At 34.3% G+C, this 15,063-nt stretch overlaps 1 protein-coding gene across 1 annotated transcript; it reads left to right on the top strand.

Moving 5' to 3' along the window:
• The first annotated feature begins 9,154 nt into the window (after positions 1-9,154).
• Positions 9,155-12,085, top strand: LOC115665129 (zinc finger CCCH domain-containing protein 48-like). The gene is made up of 7 exons (XM_030587012.2): positions 9,155-9,663; positions 9,859-10,044; positions 10,157-10,258; positions 10,555-10,701; positions 10,903-11,085; positions 11,508-11,605; positions 11,705-12,085. Exons 1-7 carry the CDS (start codon positions 9,223-9,225, stop codon positions 11,874-11,876), a joined length of 1,329 nt encoding a protein of 442 aa, XP_030442872.1. The 5' UTR covers positions 9,155-9,222; the 3' UTR covers positions 11,877-12,085.
• Positions 12,086-15,063: the final 2,978 nt, after the last annotated feature.

Below are 15,063 nucleotides of genomic sequence, written 5' to 3'. Positions count from 1 at the left end.
TGCACTGAAAAAGCAAAATAAAATAGAAGCGCTGATAATAAATGATGAATAAATGGCACTTCAAAAGTGTTGCATATTCTTCTCACTCTGATGAAAACAAATCCACATTGCATTGGCTGACCACTGTATGGATAAAAATTGTTCAATGAGAAATTGATTAATGAACTTCATAAGCTTATGACACTCCATGTGCTTTTAAACGTGGAATAAAAACTGATACATTACATACTACAATTCAAATGAATAGATCTTATAAATCAAAACTGATATGAAACTAATAAGAAGCTCCATCTTCAAAGGTATAAATCCAAACTAGGTTTGAGAGTCTCCCTATCCTGCTCACTGAGCAATTATGAGAGTAGATAAGCTCTGCAAAGTGATTTCAAAGGAATGCAGAAATGTGAAAATTTTGTAGAATTTACCTAAGGAAAATAACTAGTCAACATATATCGATAACATACTTATACATGCAATTTCGTGTATGTATTGGTATTATTTGGGCTTGTAACCCATTGAAGATAGAACAAATCAGACAAAAAAGATTATAAATTGGACACAAGCGGCTTGAAAGTTTAATCTCAAAAATTTGCTAAACGTATGTATCGGGAAAAAAATAGAAAACAAAATTTTAATCATTAATTTCTTCTTCACAAATTTAATTGTTTTATAGTTTAGAGTATGTCGATTTCTTTATTTAAGTGTCGTATTGTTTAAATGTCATTTTTGTTCAGTCTTTTGAATTGTTAAATTAAAACTTGAGATCATCTCTTGTGCATTACGGAAATTTTGCTTGAGTTGTTGTATTTAAAGTATATCTCGAACAACAAACTAATACAAATTAAACCTTATTAAGTTCTCTCTTATTTTGTTGAATAAATTTCAAATTACGTGGACTTTATATGAACTTACATACACTTTTATTTTTTACTGTATAGATTTGATTTAAAGGATGTTAAATATATTTAAATCAAGTGGATTTCAAGAGGACCTAAAATCGAATGAAATGTCAATATGCGTGTTTCAAGTTAAAATTTTGAACTTCTTTGTCTGATAAATTATTATTATTTTAATTTTTATAGTTAGAGAATATTCAATAAAATTTTCACAACATAAGCTATCCTTTAAATTACATCAATATTATTTTAAATTGTGTATTTATACACATGTTAAAATATGTTATACTTCGAAATATGCATCTTATTTATCCAACAAGATATACTTCTCCTTCTAACTTAATCTATGATTACTAGAACAAATTATGTATGATAATATACTTATATACCATATTGTCAAATTTAAAATTGATTAGAGATTAAAATAATTGAAAAAGATAAACCTCTCGAAAGGATAATGACAGTAATTTTCAAAATACCTTGTCTCTTTCTCTCTCTTTTTTCAAGTTTAAAAACAATGAGAGAAAAAAGTTGAAAGAGATAAATATGGGAGAATATATTTTAGATGCTTACTTTTAACAATTTTGTTATTTGAAAATCAAACTCAATCAAAGAAAAAAGTCAAGAGAAAACGAATCAATAAACCAAAGTTTATTAGTAAAGCTTGAGACACTTGGCAAAACTATGCTCTTTGCTCTTGCCACGCGATAATCATAGAAGTCAAGTGAAGTATCAACAAACTATTTTATTGATAGAGATAGGTATTGGAGAATACATTTGAAATACTTTCTCTTCATTCGTTTTAGCCTTCGAAATTCAACTCAATAAGAAGATAAAAGCATGGAGATAATAATCAATAAACCAATGTTTATTGGATGGCAAGGCACAGAGACAAAGTAAATTGCCGCATGGCGAGCACAGGAGCAAATACTTTTCCAGCTTTAACCTAATGTTTATTAGAGACCTTATGAAGGATGAAAATATAAGAAGATGAGCGTACTCATGAATTCTTCCTCCTATTGTGCCTTCATGCAAGTGGATGACTTCTGCAAACAAATTGCTATTGAGCGTCTTACTTCTCATTTTATAAATGTTACCGAATTCATATTTTGGTTTTTTATTTAATACGAAACACTTGGAACCTTTCAAAATAAAAAAAATATTGATATTTGAAAATTTTATATGATATTTTCACTCTTAAATAATTGTTTTCATTTTCAAAATTTGATGAATAATTCGTAATAAAAATTATAAGTAGCCTTTTTATATGCTTTGTATTGCAAGTCAACTAGAAAAATCATTTTGGATTTTAATTGTCAAAATATGAATGTCATTTCAAATTAAAAACCTATTGAAATTTGAGATAAACTTCCATGTTACAAAAGAGTTTAATCGTCAAAATAAACAAGTGCCCCTTCAAACTCATCAACAAATTTTAAATATAAATCAATAATTCAAATAGAAATCAATAATGAGTAAACAATACTTCAAAATTCTATTTGTATCCCATTAAAAGAAATGCGATTGGATATTCTTCATACTCGCTATGATGAAAACAGGTTCACGTTGCATAGCCCGACTAATGTCAAATCCATTACATAAATAAAGGATGAAAAGGAAAAGGAAAAGGAAACTGCCCAACCACGAGCATTTCAACAGAATGAGGCCATAACACACCATAGAAAATCGGGATAATGACACAAACAGTCCCTGAACTTTGGCCCAATGTGCAGTTTGGTCCCTGAACTTTTAATTTGTTCAATGTAGTCCCTGAACTTTAAGCTAATGTTCAATGTGGTCCCTGAACTTTTAATTTGTTCAATGTCATCCCTGAACTTTTGGAACATGTTCAATTCAGTCCCTGAACTATATGAAAATGTTCAATGCAGTCCTTTCCATTAATTCAAATTCAGGGACTATATTGAACATTTTCATATAGTTCAGGGACTAAATTGAACATGTACAAAAAGTTCAGGGACCAAATTGCACATTAGACCAAAGTTCAGGGACTGTTTGTGTCATTTTCCCTAGAAAATCCAAAGACTGGTCATCTTCATGTATGGAAATCAGCTAGCAAGAAGAAACGGAGACATGGACTTCATTAGAGCTTATGAAATTCTGTCAAACATCATTTAATGTTAAATAATGCCAATGAAAAAAGTTATAAATTGGGCATATATCACTTGAAAGTGTTGCTATATAGATGTATCGAGAAAAAATTTGAAAAGAAGGCGATTCTGAATGTTGCTAGCTTCTTCACAAATTTAATTTTGTTTTATTTTAGAGTATATGGAAATTCCATATTTTTGTGTCATATTCTTCAAATGTCACTTTCGTATCTTTGAGTGGCTAAGTTAAGCTAGAGATTATCTCTTTTTCATTGATTAAATCTTTGAACAGTCGATGCCGTCTCCGATCATCATGAGATATTTCTTGTTCTCAACAATTAACACATACTCATAAACACCGGTGGTCACATGTATCTGGAAGTTTTGACCCAAACAAAAATCCTATAGCATGAAGTACCCCTTCGTGCTGTTAGTATTGTTCAGAGCCTTCACAACCGCTTTGGCTCATGTCTTGGCTCACCACTAGGGGTAATCAGTTCTAGGGTGAGCGGGTCCCATCTTGGAATTGAGAACCGCTCACTAACTGGCGGTCTGGTTCACGAGTAGGTCCACAGAACTGGTCCCTCCAAGCTTCACACGATCAGTGGCTTGTTTTCCAAAAAGCCCTAAACCGGTCCCACCAAGCTTCTTCTTTTTCCAGCAAAAAAGATTGCCTTGTTGTTTGTAAAAAAAACTTCCCTGTTTTTTATTGCCCTGCCTTCAAACCAAACACAAGTACATGGAACACACTCATCCAGCACGGTATATTAGACAACTTTTTTTTCATATCAATTAGACAACTTTATAATTATAAGATTCTAGTATCCATTCAGCCCGAAGAGTTTCCTCTCAAACACATGCAAAGAATACTTCACTTTCCTCTCAGTATTTCGAATAGTGAGTAGATTAAAGAAACTAAAAAAGGGCAAATGGCAGCAATTAGGGTTTCCAACTTACGCAAATGGAGGCGATCGAGAGCAAAAGAGGGATGTGAGGCCGTGAGTTGTATCTGCGAGGAACGACCGGAGGCGCAGCTATCAGTCAATGGGAGTTAAAAGTCAAGGCTGTCAGTCGATGGGAGTTGAGAGTCTAAAGACGAAGAGACTAAGAGAGTTGCTTGAGAGAGTTGAGACAAGAGAGACCTAGATGAGACAAGACGACTGGCGAGCGAGATTAGGGATTTAGGGTTTTAATTTTTCTTAAAAATTAAAATGTTATTATCGATCCGGATCGGGTGGGCAGGTGGGCACACATGAAATCGGGAACCGGACTGATACCTACTGGTTCCAATTTAAAGAGTAACATAGAGCCATTTTTCTTCTTGTACTTAAAGGCCACAAATCCCAAACAAAGAAAAAACGAAATTGAAATCAGTACAAATATCAAATTGGTCCAAGAAGTAGTCTCTTCACCTAAAATTTTTATGGGCTGGTAATGCAGTAAATCATGGATCATACAAGGTTGCATGGCAAGTAGTATGTTCACCTAAATGGGAAGGTGGATTGGGTTTACCTCATCTGAACAAAACAAAGTATTGTTAGGCCGCATGCTGTGGAACCTCATCAATCGTCCGTCGTCTTCCCTTTGAAGTATATGGATCCACAACACCAAATGCAGAGATACTCCAATTATGCAACTCGGTATTAGGGGCAGAATGGCGTGGAGTTGGCGATGCATCCTAGAACTACGACCTATTCTAACCCCGTTTATTCATAGCTCGAGTTACTGCTGTCATGATATATATGATGAACTCAGATATGTAGGACTGATTGTGGAGTGGTATAACCTAATTTGATCCAGCGGCATTAACAAACACAACTTTATTGGCTGGCTAGTTTGCAGAGACAAATTACCGATAGCAACGATTATCGCCCAATAGATAACTGCAGTTGACACCCAATGTAATTTTTGTAGAACATGTATCGAAGATAGAACACATATGTTCTTCCAGTGTGAGTGGATAGGCAGTATATGGCGTAGTATCTTTACACAATTTGGGATTAGGCATCCTATAGAAGGATAGCATGAGGAGCTTTAATGGATGATTAGAGCAACAAAAGGCAAAGACTTAGCGGCAAGACTCATTAAAGTGGCTTTCCTAGCAACCATATGTTGTATTTGGATGGAGCACAATAGAAGACAGTTCCTGAACAAGTCCAATGCCGTCCATATTATTTTGGCAAAAGTGCGTAAAAAATGTAAGAGGTCAAAAAACTAGACCTTCCCAAACCAATGGTGTATTGGCTACTACATGGAGGCTTCCTAAGTCCATATTTTCGAACCATTAGCTCTATTTGTTTAGCTTTATTTGTAACGCTGGGGAATGCCCCTATGTTGCTGTACTTCATTTGATTTATAATACTTACATTTACACCAAAAAAAAAATTTGGTCCAAGAAGTAAGTCCCCATTTATCACTACATTGGGGTGAATTGATATTCATAACTCTCGTTAGAGACGATCTATATCACAAATATTATTTGATCAAAGTTGGAACAAGAGAAATAAGAGTGTTCGCTCCTTTTTTAGAGGCTAAACAAGTAAAAAACACAAGAAGAATTGATTTCTGGTGAATATAAAGAGTATTTAAGACTTGTTGTCAAGTGATGTGGGACAATATTTCAATATCTCTCTCACATGCAAGTCGCGTATAAGCGCATAAGGTTTTAGATACCTCACAAGCTTGTATATTATAGATGTAATATTTTTACGTTGACTAAACATGGGTGTCCAAAAAATATATTTATCCCATGAATTAAGCATTTTGGTGAATAAATTAATCTTTTATTTAGAAACAATGGAAGTATAATTAATCCTCCACAAAGCAGTCTCAAAATGAAAATTCTTGATATCACTAAAACGAATGTGAATGCAATCCCAAAATGAATATGAATGCTTAAAAAATAAAATCATTTTTTTGCAAGCTAGCCCGTGAAAGATCTAGATAAATGACATTGACTAAGGATGAAGGCTTTCTCTCTCTTTCTGTTTCAAATTTGAGCTTGATGGTCTTGAATGATTCCATTCAACATTTCTGACTAAGTACAAGACCAGTTGTCTGTGTGCTTTACAATGACAAGTGCCGTTTCTTTACCTCCTCATGCTCTATATATCCAATTTACTTGAAAAATGACCCATAATCGTTGCTTAGCGTCTCTATATTCTTTACCATTTCAATAAATCAATCACCATTTCTAATTTATAGGCTAGGAAATGAACCAAATCTAGCAAAACGTTTTAATATCTATTATCATAGTCATCTTAAAAGGAATGCAAGCGAGTTAGGTCATTACAGTGTATCTTTTATTGCTAGAAGACTTGATCTTCTTCGCATATGCTTCTGTACCATGGATTTCAAGCCTCATTGCATGGGGGCATCTTTAAAGGCAGGACATGTTAACGTTTTAATATGCATTATCATGTTCATCTTTAAAGGGATGCAATGCAATCCCAAAATGAATAGCATGCATTAAAAGTAAAGTTGAACTTGTATTATCATGGTCATATTTGTATAGATTGATAATTATGATAAATTAGAACGTGCCTCTTTTTTTTGTCCTGCCATTTATTAAACACAAAAGAATCTTTTATATTCATATCGTCAAGTTCGCATTGCATCAACATAGCCAACACATTCTAAAGCAATATAGGCATTCATCGCATCCCTCAATTGAGAAAAACACCTGCGTAAGGGGAAGTTCGGGTAAGCAGCCGATACATTTTTTCTTTTCAAATTCTTGTTTATTTGATTTTCCACGTTAGGGATCAGCTTCCGATTCATCTATCAAAGTTTTTCTTTGAGCCACCAATCTCATATGAAGATCATTATGGACGTGCTCTGATAGAGCGTCTGTCCCAAGTCACGTAACACTGTAACAAGCATGATAAAAACATTGTTTAGTATTAGCACGATATTGACGAGAAATATATAATCAAAAGTAATCTCCACTCTTTACAAATAACAATGACGGAAAATAATTTCCCTTGCCTCCTTCTTTTTATACCTCGTTTTTTTACATTTATATGTAATGCCCCATGATATATATAAGAAATATACAAGTAAAAGGAATTTCCACCCCCTTTTTAGTTAACGATAACCTAAAATAATTTTTCTCGCCTTCTTTTTTTCTACCTCGTTTTCTCCACGCTTAAATTTTCTCTACCCTCTAAAGCTTTTCCAAAAAAACATATTGTAAAATCTCTCTAACACCTTCGAATTGAAATTTTATATGTTTTTTTTTTAAATTATTGCATGTCTGATTTGAAGAACTGATCATTCTCTGGAATAATGATATATTATGAATTAGGTTTAAAAAGTGCCGATTAGCATACTATTCAATTATAAATAACATTATTTGGTTTGTACATGTTTTAATATCGTAGAATTATAATAAATACAACTTCAATGTAAATTAAATCTATTAGAAATTTCTTATTCAATTCCATTCCGACAACATTTTTTTTACTAGCAAACAAAGTAATTTCCATTCCATTTCATTCCCATGGATTCACCAAACAAATATATTAGAACCATCATTCCATTTTATTGCATTCCATCGTACCAAACACGACATCACTCCGAGGCTTGAGTTTCCTTTTTGGTCATACCCGGATGTCTTTCATATCTTATAACTTAGCATGTTCTATGGCATTTCCATTCATCATATATAAAAAAAAATATGTATACAATTTGTAGAAAAGTGCCCTATACACCTATTAAGCAATCATATAAGAAAATAATTTACGATCTTCAACACACTAGCTATTCTCGTGATATGCATAATCAACGGTTGAAAATCGAATTTTTTCCTATAAGGTATATTAAAAGAGCTAACTTGTTGATAACTCATATACACGCATAATCAATCAAAGTCGAGTCCGATTAAGAAACATAGGGCTAAAAGGAGAAGGGGCCAAAACTATAGGGGTAAAATGAACAATTACTCGAAAAATAATTTTCGCCCCATTTTAAATAAGGATAACAAATATAATTTCCCTTTCTTCTTCTTTTTTCACCTCGTTTTTCTCAATGCTTATATTTTCTCTGCCCTCGAAAACTTTTCTAAAAAAGTATTGTAAAATCTCTCTAAAACATTTGAATTGAAATTTTAATAAACATCTCTGATATTTATCGCTTTTTTCTTAAATAGACTAAAATCTTCGAGAAATTTATGTTTATACCATAATTAATGTTCCCTTTTTCTTTTTCTTTTTTTAATTTAATGAAATTTCTGATATTTATCGGATGTTCACTTTTTTTTTTTCCTCTCTTTTCCACCCCGCGTGAGGTGAACGCGCTTTGGCTTTCCTTATATATACTCTTAGAAGAAGAAGAAGAAGAAGAAGAAGGCCAGGCAAACTTCCCTTCCAAGTAACAAAGACAAAAAGCTTCGTCTCCTTCGACATCTCTCTCGATCAGCGATCATCGCTTCCGTTCTTCTCGATAGCCGACACCGACGATCTTCGTAACTTCGATTCGAGGGCGATCGTCGGTTTGCGGGTTTCCTCAGGTTTGCTTTGCTTTGTTTCTCTTCTCGACGCCCTCTCTCCGTTGCAGTTTCTCTAGCCAAGTATATAGCGATGAAGTTTCCGTTAGGGTTTTCTCTTCTTCTTTCGACAATGACTATCTCCCGCTCGCCTTCGGAGGGTTTTCTAGAAGTTGGGTGTCCGCCTTTGACGACGAGGGACGTCGGGCCTACGTTTGGTAGTCATTCGCCGGGGATTGTCTGGTTTCTTCATCCCGAAGGAATCTAGGGTTTTCCTCCGCCTGAAAGGATCTGCGGTTTGTTGCCTTGATTTGAGGAGGTGTCATTACGGTGATGGCGAGTTTGGAAATTAGGTTTGATGACTGGAATCATTTTCGTGAAGGGGCTCGGACAATGCGACATCAATGTTGTTCGAATTTAGTCTCCAGTTCGTGTTGTAGGTTTTGGGTTATTCTGCTTCTGGGTGCGTTTGATTTGGTTGGAACCCAAAGAGATGGGAATCATGAAGGATCGAGATGGTTATGCATTCTCTTATATGTCGTGGATTGTTCTTTATCCTGTCCGTATCGTTGGTTGGTGCTAAGAGGAACTGAAACACTTGGGATTGCTTTACTACAGTGGACCTTTGGTTTTTCTGCAACGGATCTTCTTGCAAGAACGAATTCTGATGCTTTGAGTTAACTTTGGATAGGCTATTCAGTTCCGTGATTGATTGTCCATATTTCTGTATAATAGTATGGGTATTAAGACAGCAAGGAGTACTGTGGGTTGGCCGCAAAAATCAGGTGCTCACTATAATCAGCGTCCAACAGCACCAACAAGCCGCAAAGTTTGCAGTTACTGGTTAGAAGGGAGGTGCAACCGGAATCCCTGCCGGTTTTTGCACGATGCATCTCTTCCACGCAATGTTTACCGTCGAGCTGCAAAGCAGTCGAGTTATATGCCTGAGGACCGCTCTGGGAAGGGCCCTGAATCTAGCCCGGTGAATTCAGCGAGTTCAACTTCTAGAGAGAGAGGTGATTTGTCAAAAGATAAAAACCCTCAAAAGCCCCAGGGAAAAGTATGCCACTACTGGATGTTGGGCAACTGTGTGAAAGGTGATTCATGTCCTTTCTTGCATTCGTGGTTTCACGGTGTTGATTTTGCCCTCTTGGCTAAGCCTGAGGGGCATAAACAGGTACTGTTTACAGATTGGTTTTTTCCTTTTGTGTTCTCTCTCATATCCAAGACTATAGCTGGATAAAATTTAGTTGCATGACTTTTTTTTTTAAACTCCAATTTGTTTCCATGCTATATTAATTAAGATGTCGAAATATCATTGCCTGTCTGGCATAAAAGTAGGTCTGGACTCACCTGATGCTTTTTATGACAGGGTGTTTCTGGAATAGCACTTCCTTCTGGATCTACTAAGCTCTACTCTGGAAGCAAAGATGGAACAGCACGAATCTGGTACTGTCACACTGGTAAATGTGATCAAGTGATCAACCTTGGGGGAGAAGTTGGGTGTTTTACTTGTGAAGGTCCTTGGGTGTTTATTGGCATGCCTAATACTATTAAGGTGAGTGGTTGGCTGGGTCTCCTTGGTACTTTGTTATTATTTCTTTTTGGCAATACTTGAACTAGTGAGCTGGCGAGCTTTAATTCATTGCTTTCTCTTGTATCTCTTTTAGGCATGGAATATCCAGAATGGTGCTAGCTATGATATCGGTGGACCAGTTGGACAGGTGCATGCTTTGGAAGTTGCTAAGAACATGCTTTTTGCCGGAGCCCTGGTAATTAATTTTTTGAAAGAATTTAATGTCAATTTAGGTGATTTATCTGCTGGAATTTTGTCTAGTCTGTTTGTTTTGAATCTCGTTCCTCTGTGAATGAGCAGCACAAGTGCTATAAAAGTTGATGCTGAGTGTGTGGGTGGATTTTTGGTTTAGACTTGAAATTCTTCTCTTCTTCTCTAAGCGTGGCCCACCTAAGTCAACATTCATTTGATCACTGACTGCCTCATTCTGTTGATACTTGTGATGAATAGCATTGGCTTTTGATGATTATACTGAACAAATCTTGCTTCTAGGATGGTGCTATCTTGGTGTGGAAAGGAGGTAGTGAGGCTGATCCTTTTCAGATGGCTGCGCCTCTCATGGGTCACACTCGGGGCGTGGTATCATTAACTATTGGGCGCGACCGGTTGTATTCAGGTTCCATTGACCGGACCATAAGGGTAAGCTGGTTTATCTTAGATGTCTCTCTCCCTGATTATATCTAGTCGCGTGTCCTTGGAAGGCATGACTTGGCCTCTGAAGTTTATGTTTTCTTTTGCATCACTTCTATGGGTTTGCTACGTCCTCTCTGTATTTTTCTGCCCCGCTCCACTGTGGTATCGTCCTGACCTGTCACATCTTTCTTTTTTTCTCCTTCGCAGGTGTGGGACTTGAACACTCTGGAGTGTGTTCAGGAACTTGTCGGACACACTGATGTGGTGATGTCGCTTCTTTGCTGGGACCAGTACTTGATATCCTGTTCGTTGGATCAGACAGTTAAGGTCTGGGGGGTTGCCACTGAAGGAGGCAGCTTGGAAGTTGCCTATACACATCATGAGGACCATGTATGTTGCTCGCTATATTTTTTTTTCCACACTTGTGTGGATTATGTTATTTTGTGGTCGATGATGGTATTATAGGAAAAAGTATAGACAATAAGGGTGAAATTGTGTTTTCTTTTATTGACTTCGTATGTGCGAAGTGCATGGACGACCTGTTTTACAATCTTAGATCTTAAAGATGCTGTCTTAATTCTTTTCGGTTTTATTTCCATGGCTAAAAATATCAATATGAATAATGTGGATTGAAACTTTGTAATATAGCCATATGGTCAAGTACTGTCCATGTGCTTGCTCTATGTGGAGAAGACATGAATTTTCATCTTTCACCCGTCGGTGCTTTGTCAGTTTCTTACCATGCTTCTAGTCTCACGGAAGTGACGTAATATCATATGTTGATGTTGCAAATATCATTTTGTCCTGCACAGGGTATTCTTGCACTGTCAGGGCTGATGGATGCATGTGGTAAGCCGGTCCTTCTCTGTGCATGCAATGACAACACAGTTCGCTTGTACGAGCTCCCATCGTAAGTCCCAATAATTTCTCTAATTGGTTTGACATCCTTGTCTGTCTGTGAAGACTGTTCTCTTCTTCTGCTTGGCTAACTTTGTGCATCGTACTCTAGGTTCACTGAAAGGGGCAAGATATTCTCAAGACGAGAAGTGAGGACTCTTCAGACAGCTCCCGGAGGCCTATTCTTCACGGGAGACGCTGCGGGGATGCTGACCGTTTGGAAATGGCTGGATTCTCCGAAGAGCCAAAAAGAGCAGCTTCCTCATTCGATGGAGTCATGCTAAGTAGAAGAGAGAATCAAGCTATTGACATTGGAGTTTAAATTTCGCAAGGAAGACGATGTCATCTATGCACCGACGCGACTGGGATTGTGATTTAGAGCAAGAAATGGGATGGCTGTAACTACTACTGTCTGCGCCGCAATCCCAAGTTTTGGGCTCTTATCGTTTTTGTACAGACATTATTTTTTTGACAGCAACGGTTGGACTTGTATATGATTCATCATTAGTATATGATATGCCTTTTGCTATTCAAGTTGGGCAAATCCATCTCTTTAGTAGTAGACCATAGAAGTTGTCGAATGGAAACGTTTCTTCTTTTTGAGAGATTTAACAGTGGAATTCTGATCATCATTTTCTCAGTACGATTTGTTTAAGTTTTATTACACTGAAAAAGAAAAACAAAATAGAAGCTATGATAATAATTGATGAATAAATGGCACTTCAAAATTGTTGCATATTCTTCTCGCTCTGATGAAAACAAATCCACATTGCGTTGGCTGACCACTGTATGGATAAAAATTGTTCAATGAGAAATTGGTAAATGAACTTCATAAGCTTATGACACTGCATGTACTTTTAAACGTGAAATAAAAACTGATACATTACATACTACAATTCAAATGAATAGATCTTATAAATCAAAACTGATATGAAACTAATAAGAAGCTCCATCTTGAAAGGTATAACTCCAAACTAGGTCTGAGAGTCTCCCGATCCTGCTCACGGAGCAATTATGAGAGTAGATAAACTCTGCAAAGTTATTTCAGAGGAATGCAGAAATGTGAAAATTTTGTAGAATTTACATAAGGAAAATAACTAGTCAACATATATCGATAACATACTTTTACATGCATTTTCGTGTATGTATTAGTATTATTTGAGGTTGTAACCCATTGAAGATAGAACAAATCAGACAAAAAATTTATGAATTGGACACAAGTGGCTTGAAAGTTTGAATTAAAAAATTTGCTAAACATATTTATCCGAAAAAAAAGGAAACAATTTTAATTATTAACTTCTTCTTCTCAAATTTAATTTTGTTTTAGTCTAGAGTATGAAGATTTCCTTATTTTAGCGTCATATTGTTTAAATTTCATTTTTGTTTAATCTTTTGAATTGCTAAATTAAAACTCGAGATCGTCTCTTTTTGTCCACTACCTAAATTTTATTTGAGTTGTTGTATTTAAATTATCTATCGAGCAATAAACTAATACATTCAACCTTATTGAATTCTCTCTTATTTTGTTGAATAAATTTCAAATTACGTGGAGTTTACATCAATTTACATGCACTTTTTATTTTTTACTGAATAGATTTGCTTTACAGGATTTTAGAGATATTTAAATCAAGTGAATTTCAAGAGGACCTAAAATCGAATTAAAATGTCAATATGCATGTTTCAAGTAAGTTCAAATTAAATGTTTATAGTTAGAAAATATTCATTAAAAATGTCACAACACAAGCTATCCTTCAAATTACATTAATATTATTTTAAATTGTGTCTATATTCACATGTTAAAATATGCTATACTTCAAAAAATACATCTTATTTATCCAGCAAGATATACTTCTCCTTCTAATTAAATCTATAATTACTAAAATAAATTATATATGTCAATATACTTATATGCCATATTGTCAAATTTAAAATTAATTAGAGATAAAAATCGAAAAAGATAAACCTCTTGAAAGGATAATGATAGTAATTTTCAAAATATCTTGTCTCTTTTTAATTTTTTTTCCAGTTTAAAAACAATGAAAGAAAAAAGTTGAAAGATAAATATGGGAGAATATATTTGAGATGCTTGCTTTTTAATAATTTTGTTATTTGAAATTCAAACTCAATCAAAGAAAAAAGTCAGGAGATAACAAATCAATAAACGAAAGTTTATTGGTCGAGCATGTGACACGTGGCAAAACTATGCCCTTTGTTTTTCCCACACGATACTCATAGCAGTAAAGTGAAGTATCAACAAATTATTTTACTATAAAAGATATATATTGGAGAATACATTTGAGAAACTTTCTCTTCAATTCATTTTATCCTTTGAAATTCAACTCAATAAGCAAATAAAAGTATGGAGATAATAATCCTTTGAATGGTGCTAGCTATGATTGTTTACGATTAAATTATTCTTTTATTTTCTAAATTTGAAGAATAGTTCGTAATAAAAATAATAAGTAGCTTTTTATATTTTTAATAGCTTTGTGTTGCAAGTCAACTAAAAAAATCATTTTTGAGTTTAATTTTCAAAATATAAGTATCATTTCAATTTAAAAACCTATAGAAATTTAAGTTAAACTTTCATGTTACAAAAGAGTTTTTTTTTATCAGACATCTTACAAAAGAGTTTAATCGTCAAAATATCCAAGTGCCCCTTGACACTAATTAACAAATTTCAAATAGCAATCAATGATGAGTAAACAATCCTTCAAAATTCTATTTGTATCGCATTAATAGAAGTAAAGTAAAGTGTCAACAAACTATTTTATTGGAAGAGATAAATATTGGAGAATAAATTTCAAATACTTTCTCTTCATTCGTTTTATCCTTTGAAATTCAACTCAATAAGAAGAAAAATATGAAGATAATAATCAATAAACCAATGTTTATTTGATGGAAAGGCGCAGAGACAAAGTGAATTGCCACATAGCGATCACAGGAGCAAATATTTTTCCACCTTAAACCTAATGTTTGTTAGAGACCTTATGGAAGGATGAAAATATGAGAAGATGAACTCTTCCTCTTATTGTGCCTTCATGCACATGGATGATTTCCACACACAAATTGCTATTTAGGGTCTTACTTCTCATTTTTATAAATGTTACGAAATTCATACTTTGATTTTTTATATTTAATATAAAACACATGGAACCTTTCAAAATAGAAAAATATTGACATTTGAAATTTGTATATGATTCTTTTACGCTTAAATAATTTGTAAATAATTGTTTTTATTTTCAAAATTTGAAATAATTCGTAATAAAAATAATAAGTAGCTTATTTATATGCTTTGTGTTGCAAGTCAACTAAAAAACTCATTTTTGAGTTTAATTGTCAAAATATAAATTTCATTTCGAGTTTAAAACTTATTGAAATTTGAGATAAACTTCCATGTTACAAAAGAGATATTTTTTTGGTCAGACATGTTACAATAAAATTTTTTAATCGTCAAAATATACAAGTGCC

The sequence above is a fragment of the Syzygium oleosum genome, unplaced genomic scaffold, assembly GCF_021117445.2.
Source record: "Syzygium oleosum isolate NSW1041296 unplaced genomic scaffold, Sole_v2.1 Sole_v2.24, whole genome shotgun sequence".
NCBI classification, from domain to species: domain Eukaryota; kingdom Viridiplantae; phylum Streptophyta; class Magnoliopsida; order Myrtales; family Myrtaceae; genus Syzygium; species Syzygium oleosum.
Note: the sequence above shows the minus strand (reverse complement) of the source record. Positions and strands in the feature narration are given on the sequence as shown.

Bases quoted from the DNA above. Each gene is read 5' to 3' on its own strand.
- LOC115665129 (XM_030587012.2), top strand. From the start codon at position 9,223: ATGGGTATTAAGACAGCAAGGAGTACTGTGGGTTGGCCGCAAAAATCA. The intron at 10,259-10,554 runs GTAATTAATTTT...TCTTGCTTCTAG, and splicing joins TGCTTTTTGCCGGAGCCCTG to GATGGTGCTATCTTGGTGTG. The intron at 10,702-10,902 runs GTAAGCTGGTTT...TCTCCTTCGCAG, and splicing joins CCATTGACCGGACCATAAGG to GTGTGGGACTTGAACACTCT.